Raw genomic sequence first — 9,248 nt, 5'->3', positions numbered from 1 at the left:
TGAACTTATCCTCTATTTTATCGATGGTACCTGAACTTCAATTTTGATCACAACCAGTACCTGAACTTTTCGATTTCATTTTAAATGGTACCTAGAGCCACCTTCGGTCAGTATTCCGGCCAAAAAAGCCAAATCTAAGAAAACAAAAAACAAAAAACATGTTCAAGGCAAGTCTATTACCAAAAAATCACCACTATATATGATTGCAACCCTCGAAATCATCAAAAATCATCACTATGATGGCCTCCCATGCCGTTTTTAGTCAGAATAGTGACCGGAGGTGGCTCTAGGTACCATTTAAAATGAAATCGAAAAGTTCGGGTACTGGTTGTGATCAAAATTAAAGTTCAGGTACCATCGATAAGATTGATGTATAGTTCAGGTACCATTTGTGATAATAACCCTTAATTCAATCTCACTACTTTTATTTGTTCAATACCTTGTGCAACACTCCTACATTTGAAAGCTCCGTGCTTTAGTTACCGCAGCTCAACCCTATACTCTGTTTGCAAGATCGGATCATGATTCCATGCTTGCAGTGTTTAAATACTTCAATGTCACTACAAATAATTCAACCCTTCATTGGTTCACGTACAGAAAACAAGCTTTAGAGAAATTGGAACTGTGATGCGTGTAGGTTTAGGCTTAAAACAGAGGTGTTACTACATTAGCATCTGGCGGACATGAGGATAAAATTGAATGCGTTGATGTCACTAAAAGTAATGGCTAAAGTTACTTCCAGATTCTGTAACCCTTGCTTGAATATAGATCTTGAACTTATAGTAAACAATTGTTTTCTTATAGAAAAGCCTGGCAAGGAATGGTACTTTATGTACCAAGAGGAAGACCATTGTGAATATGGGGTCGACCAAATAACGATATGAGACTAATAGTAGCTTTCTTCCATAAAATGAAATATCCCACTGAATCAACATAGCATTGCCTAAATACACATCATAACGTTAAAATTACATAAATAAAGACATCTAAAGTAGAAACTACCATACTGAAAATGAAGTAATACAATTAATAAACTCTAAGAACTTCGTCTCTTGTAGCTCTTAAAAACTTGACTAGGAGAAAAAATAATAAAATAAAACTCTACCCATGTCACCCCATACAATCCATGGGACAATCAAAGCTATACTGCATCTCTCATCACCGAAATCTGATGCTTTGAACATCGAAGCGAGAAAGAATCAAAAAAAGAATCACACCTCTAGTTTGGCTTCATTTACACAATTAGCAGGTTAACCATGCATCCAGTTTAAGGAGAAAGAGGATGGGCGTCAATCAGCAGTTTCTTCCTTTATTGCAACTCTACTTTTATTTTCCTTTCGTGCGGCTCTTCGTGTGGATTGGATTTGGCGTACATATTCTGCCACTATCACATGGAACTTGGGAGCAAGCTTACTTGATGAGGAAACATTAAGCCCTGCCTTCCGCAAGGCCCTGGTTACATGTTTCTGAGCCTTTTGGAAGTGAACAGTACAAAGAGAAGGGGTAGTGGATCTCAGTATTGGCTTCCCACATGTTATAGGTCCTGCCTGAGCACTACAAACACACATGAACAAAATTATCAGTAAAAAAAAAAAAAAAAAATCGATATCTGCTCATTGATGGAAGAAGAATAGACCCAATAGAACAAAAAGGAAAGTTTCAACTAATGACATGCTGTGTTTTTACATGTTATGAGCTCTCTTATTTGAAATAAAATAGCCATGAACAACCAAACCATGTAAAACGGATTATTTTGATATTAGTTTCTCATCTAGCTGCTGGGGTTCATTTACTACTTTCCTATGTCAGATTGGGGAGTGGTAGTAGTTGCCTGTGCTAATAAAGAGATGAGAAGTAGAGCACCAAGAAATAGTACCCACTAGTTCTTATGACAACCGTACAACTCAATCCATATATTGAGATCCACTAGTTCACATGAGTGTATACAGAATATGTAGCCCCTTTCCCTTCTAATACAGAAGGCAGTGGTTTCCCTCAGTTTCCTTTATTTTGATTTTCTGTTTTCCATTTACCTGTTCCTTCATTCCTTTTATTTTCCCAGATATAAAAAAAAAAAACCCTTCATCACTAACAAAGAAAAAACTACAACATGTCACAGAAGAATAACCTTCCATATTATTGGATTATGTTCTTCACAAAATACATTTTGCTAGTCTCAAACATTTGACAGCAATTTTTGTTCTCCACGGTCTTGGTTTAAAGTTCTTGAGGTTTGAGTTTCATTTAAATGTAAGCAGAGGAAGGACATGTGGAATATGGTTTTGCCAAATCAGTAAGGCTTGACTTTAAATAACTATGCCTTCTAAGTGACGAGAATGACAAAGAGAATATATTCTAATAGAAATCATTTGGATTAAAGGCATAAAAGTTGACCACGCTTCTTAAAATTACAATTTGTATAGTAAAATATTAGCACCATTTATATCAGAAGAAACAAGAGTTGATGCACGGACAGTTGTAAAAAAAATTCGGATCTACCCATCAAGTAGCTGTACTGAAAACAAAACAGAGTACAACCCACTGCCAACAAGGAGTCCACAACAGAAATTTATCAATGAAAATAAAATATAATCAAATGTAGGAAATTGTCTTACAACCAACAAATTCAAAAAACAGAATTAGAATCTAAACTGGCTTTCCAGTTTGGAAAAATAGCAACAAACAGTATGTCCTACAGTTCAAGATACTATAGACCAAGCTGTTACTCTATCCATAAAACCTCCACTCCTCCCCACCGGGATCCTCAAAAATCCATCTAATCCCTCTACAACCAAATTTCCTTATTCCCATCAGCAACACCTGCCCGTGGAAATTAAGTTTCCAGCTTCCGAGTCACTCTCTTTGGGAATCTTGAACTGGTTGGCCTTCCCCCTATTGAAGGAAACACTTCCATGCACCCTTCCAATTAGCTTTCTACAATCTCCACAATCAGATTCCAAAGTTATCTAACTATAGCTTTACTACCCAATGGAAGTGTAAATAGTCAGTAATATGCTCTAACCAATATCACACCCCAAAGAAACTGCTCAGCCTTCCACTTTACTTCCTCCTCAACCTATTCCCACAAGTAAACACGCTTTGTTGTTTAAATGACAGAATTCTAGATTGTGTAATTTAGACTTGCAATGAAAACCGGAACTACTACATCCGAAACACAGCCCAAATCCAATTGCTCATTCTACCCCGACACCCTTTTCTCTCTAAACTAGTGTCTCAAAATCCCACTCACATGGTCATATGTTTCTTCAATGTCCATCATGAATAAAAACACGGTCCAACACTCAAATACACCTAATATCATACTCCTATAAAGATTAAATTATCACAAAATACACATGAAACTGAAATTGAACAATAGAAAGAAAAGGGAAGACGAATACCTCTTGATAACATAATTGCAAGCCTTGTAGAGCCTCTGCTTCGAATCCGAAAGAATGTGGAGGTGGCAGAAGCTGGTTAAGGCCATGGCCTTCAACTTACAGCCGACGGAAGCGCAGCGGCGATTGTTATTGTGGTTGTCATCACAGCCTTCAACAGCAGCGCCCCCATTGTTGTTGTTATTGGTGGCGGTGGCGGTGGCGTTGTTGTCTTCTTTGAAAGGGCTGACACCGTACTTCCAGTAGTACTCCCTGTACTGGATCTTGAGGTGCTCCATGAACCCCCAGTAGTGGTCTTTGTAGCATTTCGTCAGCTCCTTGAGGTTGTGGGAGCGGCGGCGGAGGAGCTCTTGGCGCGTGAGGTGGGAGGCGCGTGAGAGGGCCACGTCTTCACGGGAAGGAGTGATGGCGGAGGTGGAGGGCCCGGGGTTTGGGATTTGGGGGTCGGCGATGACGATTTGGTTCTTCGGAGGCTTGGAAGAAGAGGGAGGAGGGTGGTTGTTCTTGGAACCAGAGGTAGCCATTGGGAACACACAGAGAAACAAAGACAGCAATTTCCAGAGTATCTGTTTATTGTAAGATTACAAGATAGCCCTCGAGCCTTTTATTCATTTTACTTTTGGTCTCCATAGGTTCTATTAGGACGGTCACTCGGTCAGTTTGAATCGATTATAGATATTATCAACTTCAAAACCAAACTTTTCGGTTTCAAAATTGAGCTACCAATTACCGACCAAAATTTTCAATTTTTAATCATATGCATCAAATTCGGCATTTCGGTTTTCAGTATTTACCAACTTTAAAACAACTAATTCTTTGTAATACAAATTAGAATGAAAACTATTAGGTTTTTCAACTTTATAATTATAAGAGCATTTTTAGCAGACTCTCTATTGTGGTTCCTTAGCTATTTTGGAGAGCATGTTTAGCTTTTTATTTATTTTAGCAGCTGCACCAGACTGCTAAGTGGCTCTCTATTATAACTTTTAGCTATCTCGCTCTTAAATATAGAGAGCGGGATGAGGTTCTCTATAATTTAAAACATTCATTTTAAGTTATTTTATGTAATTTATAAATACATTTAAAATATTTAATATTAATTTAAAAAATAATATAAATTCAAAACTAGCTAAAATATAAAGCATTGATGCAGACGTAATTCTAAAGTGACTAGCTAAAATGACTTTTTAGCTACTTTAATTAAAATTTGACTCAAAAATGGCTAGCATTGCTAAATATGATCTAAGCTTTGTATTCATCTACTTATTATAGCTTTCTTTTGTACATACGATATCAAGTTTTAGCCATTTTTAATAAAAATAGGTTACTTAAGCATCTTTAACCGGTTTACTTAAAATAATGTAATGTAGTATTGAACATTATTATTATGAAATTTTTTATGTTTATTTCTTAATATACATGTATGTGCATTGTAAACTACAGTATATAAATCTAATATTTATTTAATCAGTAGATTAGATATTTATCAAAATCAAACCAACTTTTTCGGTAATTTTCGAATTCGGTTTTATAGGTTTCGGTTACTAAACAGTCAGTTTACCAAATCTAAAACATCTGTTGGTATTCGTTCGGTTTGGTAATTACCAAACCAAGTGGCAGCCCAACTGTGTTATATCGAATCGTGAACCAATAACAAACCCAATCCGGATTTGTCCAATATCTGCGACGACGTGAGATCGCTACACTAAATCCATTAGTTTGGCAAGATCCGCCGCGGCACTAGTCTCTGCTCAAACCCTAGAGTAGCTGCCACATCGGCCCTTACTCTAAAAAAAAAAAAAAAAGTAAACCTCATATATATTAGACACATACCTAAAATCAAATTAACTAGAAAAAGTGTCCTAATGATCGGATAAATTATTTACACAAATTTTAGGTTGTAATTGGAAATACCACGCCTTATTCATAGAACAAAAATAGAGCAAGTTTGGTAACCTATATTTGCCTTTCATTCATATGTTATTTATGAAATAATAACCTATCTTATATACATAACAAATAGCAAATTTTCATAAAAACATACCAATTTTTCGTGATTCTCGTAATAATAATGAAGTTGATTAGAACCAACAAAATATTTAATATATATAATAAGTTAACACCTGTCGTATTTAAAAGCACAGCGTCAATTATGCTAATTTATTTATGTTGATGTTTTGACAAATAGAGATTTCATCAATCCCAAGGCCAGAGCAACACTTACAAATAATCCCTATATGATTGTACCCTACATCAGTGATCAAGTAGGTAAGGGGAAAAGTGTTCCATCCACTCATACATTCTCGCTCTAATATTAAAGAGTCTACACAACTACAAATCTCAGCTTACACGTACTAAGAAAACTATTTTGAATCTCTCTTCATCAATGCACTCAATTGTGGTACGTACTTCAAGAGATTTATTAACTTGGTGGAGAAAGAAACCATAGCAGTGTAGACTTATGCTCACTAAAAAATAGCAGCCCTAGAAACCTACAAGATAACATAGGTGCGCACAAAAGTGCCTAACTTTTCTTAAATAAGGAATTATTGGAAATAAGACAATGTAAAATAAAACTTACACAATATAGCCCAACATGACCCAGTGGAGAGTACCAGCCCAAGACCAAGGCCCGATAAGGTGGAACCGACCCAAAACCCATCCCACCACCTATAACACGATGCATGACACTTCAACCCTCGTCACCATCATTCCAGAAAACGTCTGCAACTCCCCTACGATGTCACAACCCAAAGTCTTACTAATCATAAAAAAAAAAAACCAACCGGAGTTGGGTTTTACAAGCGCCAAAGCTGCCCTCAGGGAATAGACACTGCCTCGTGAAGCTGCCACCACCATTCCTGAAATCTGGTGCCGCAAATCGCCCTTGCTGCTAGTGAAATTGGATGGGCCGACCAACCATTGCCAATCCTCCCGGCCTAGTAAACCCAAAGAGCCACATATAAAGCCTGGAAACATCACTCGTCTAGTAGCAGCGCAGCCAAAGTCCACACTAATGTAGGCCACCGCCGGAAGAGCTTTGGCTTGATCCGCCCAAATGGAAGTGGCTGGGGTCGAAAAGGTTTGTGCGGCTAAAGAGAAAACCTTTCTTCCCACCTACCCTCGTCGTATTTCAAACATCTAATTAGCACAATTTGGGTGTACATTGAAAGAAAATATTTGTTGGGTTTATCCAATACATCTTATAAAAAACGGGTGTATATTAAAATTCTCAAGAAAATAATGTCGCTAAGATGATCTTATATGTAATTGACTCAAAAAAGTTCTACATGATAAAACAGAAATGCCCTGTTTAAATAGATAATATTTTTATTTTCCAAAAAAAAAAAATTATTGGTAATTTGTCATTAAAAGAGAAACCCTAATCGACCATGATCCTTATAGGTTTTCAATTAGGGTTCCCCGTAAAGCGAACATGGCTGCACATTGTGCGGCATCGCTTGCCAATGGGACGGTGGGTCCACTACAATGGACTGACCAGCCACCACCATCCCTGATGCGGGAAGCGTGAACACGATAGTAAGAGGCTCCTTCAAGCGTCGAAAGCCATATAAGATGAGCTAGAATCCACTAGCAATTACGAGCACAGCTGTAAGAAACATAGAGAAACTTCTCTAATATTTGGTTTTTTTATTGATAACTTGAATGAAAATTACAATCTAAAAGGTGCCTTGTATAGGGCACATAGCATAAACCTAATACAACTAGAAAACATAAATAAAAATTTATTGTAGACTAAAACTAGGAAACCTAATTAAACCTGATTAAATAAAAATCGGCAATAAAATCTTAGATACTAAAAAATATTACGCTTGGAATCTCAATCAAGATTTTGCTCGAAAATCCCGATATATCCAAAAGAGTAATTTATGATTAATTCCATCATTAAGAAGCCTATTTGAATACCAATTTTCAATATTCAAATTATTCTTCTTAATGTAGAGACGATTCTTTATTTTCGAGATTCTTTGTTGAAATTGACTGAAATCTCGTCCTACATCAGTCTCCTCCACTTGAAAAGAACTCGACCTCGAGTTCCTCTTGTATGTAGCTCGATCATTAGTAGGAATAAAACATGATAAGCCATCAATTTCAATATTTTCGAAATTAAAAGGTATCACCATGAATCCAATACAGTAGACAAGTTTAGAATAAGCATCTTGAAACTTGAACTCCTCCACTTGAAAAGGAATGGGCATTGACTTCTCCTTGGGCTGATCTTGAATACAATTAGGCATGCATGACATGGATATCGATGTGATGAATGAATCATCTTCCTTGTCCATAATGAGTTTCTCTTCAATTTTCAAAGTGGCTTCTTCATGTTCCTTTCACACACCTCAGGATGGTTATTCTTGATGTTCTTCCTTCCAGGCTTGATTTTAATTTTGTGCGACTCCCACCTAAATAAATATGTGTTGTCTTTGCAATAACCACCTTTGACACTTTCATGCCATGGTCTTCCAAAAAGCACATTACTGTCGTCCATGTCAATCACATGACAAGTAATCTCTTCTTTATAAAATTTTCCCATAGAGATAGGAACTTTACAAACCTCTGTTACTTGTGCATATTCATCCTCTCCAAATGGAATCCAGTATGGATCACTCAGCTTCACTGTCGGTAATTGAAAATAATCCACAACTTTGTTTGCTACAAAGTTCTCTCGTAGACCACTGTCAATTATTACAGAGCATACCTTGTCTTTGGTGATACATGTAGTTAGGAAGTCAATGTAATCCGGCGTTGTGAATATCCAACGTTCCATGTTTTTTTTTTTCCTTTTTTTTTTTGGATTGATGAGGTTGTCCTAGGGCAAATCCCTTGGCATGTTCCTCTTCAATGAAACTTTCTTTGATAGATACTCTACGACTAGCGTCGTTGAGGTTGGTGGTAGTGAACTTCTACCTTGGATCGTCGTCTGCTAAGGAGCGGGCGATACCCGCTCTGATACCAAATGATGAGGGAAGCGTGAACACGATAGTAAGAGGCTCCGTCAAGCATCGAAAGCCATATGAGATGAGCTAGAATCCACTAGCAATTACGAGCACAGCTGTAAGAAACATAGAGAAACTTCTCTAATATTTGGTTTTTTTATTGATAACTTGAATGAAAATTACAATCTAAGAGGTGTCTTGTATAGGGCACATAGCATAAACCTAATACAACTAGAAAACATAAAGAAGAATTTATTGTAGACTAAAACTAGGAAACCTAATTAAACCTGATTAAATAAAAATCAGCAATAAAATCTTAGATACTAAAAAATATTACGCTTGGAATCCCAATCAAGATTTTGCTCGAAAATCCCGATATATCCAAAAGAGTAATTTATGATTAATTCCATCATTAAGAAGCCTATTTGAATACCAATTTTCAATATTCAAATTAGTATTCTTAATGTAGAGACACTTCTTTATTTTCGAGATTCTTTGTTGAAATTGGCTGAAATCTCGTCCTACATCAATCACTAACCTTGGTTCTAAGAAATGACGGCCTCCCTTGTCCCCCGGCGACGGAGATGTGAGCGGAGTTTGTACTTTGTACTTCTCTGGTTCTTTTATGGGTCATTTTCCTGTTCCTATCATCTGGACTGATTTTAGATGAAGATGGACCTTTTCTTTTATGTCTGTATTTTCTTTGGCCTCTTAAGCCTTTGCTGGGCCGTTTGGGCTGTGTCCCTCAATGAAAGTTATTTCATTACCAAAAAAAAAAAAAAAGTTCTCCCAAGTCTTGTACCGGGAGAGAGAATCCAATCCTTATTGGATTAGAACAAAGGAATGTGCAAGACCAGCAAATATGTAACTTAACGTTACAGCCCACCACAAG

The 9,248-nt window shown here is 36.9% G+C and overlaps 1 protein-coding gene across 1 annotated transcript; it reads right to left on the bottom strand.

The window, feature by feature from the left end:
- Window positions 1-906: 906 nt before the first annotated feature.
- LOC112197866 (INO80 complex subunit D) lies at window positions 907-3,967 on the bottom strand. Its single transcript, XM_024338779.2, has 2 exons — window positions 3,402-3,967; window positions 907-1,554 (listed from the first exon to the last, which is right to left on the bottom strand). The coding sequence occupies exons 1-2, from the start codon at window positions 3,920-3,922 to the stop codon at window positions 1,290-1,292; spliced, it is 786 nt and encodes a 261-aa protein (XP_024194547.1). The 5' UTR covers window positions 3,923-3,967; the 3' UTR covers window positions 907-1,289.
- Window positions 3,968-9,248: the final 5,281 nt, after the last annotated feature.

This window comes from Rosa chinensis, chromosome 4 (assembly GCF_002994745.2).
Source record: "Rosa chinensis cultivar Old Blush chromosome 4, RchiOBHm-V2, whole genome shotgun sequence".
Lineage (NCBI taxonomy): Eukaryota > Viridiplantae > Streptophyta > Magnoliopsida > Rosales > Rosaceae > Rosa > Rosa chinensis.
This window is presented reverse-complemented; position numbering and strand designations above follow the sequence as displayed.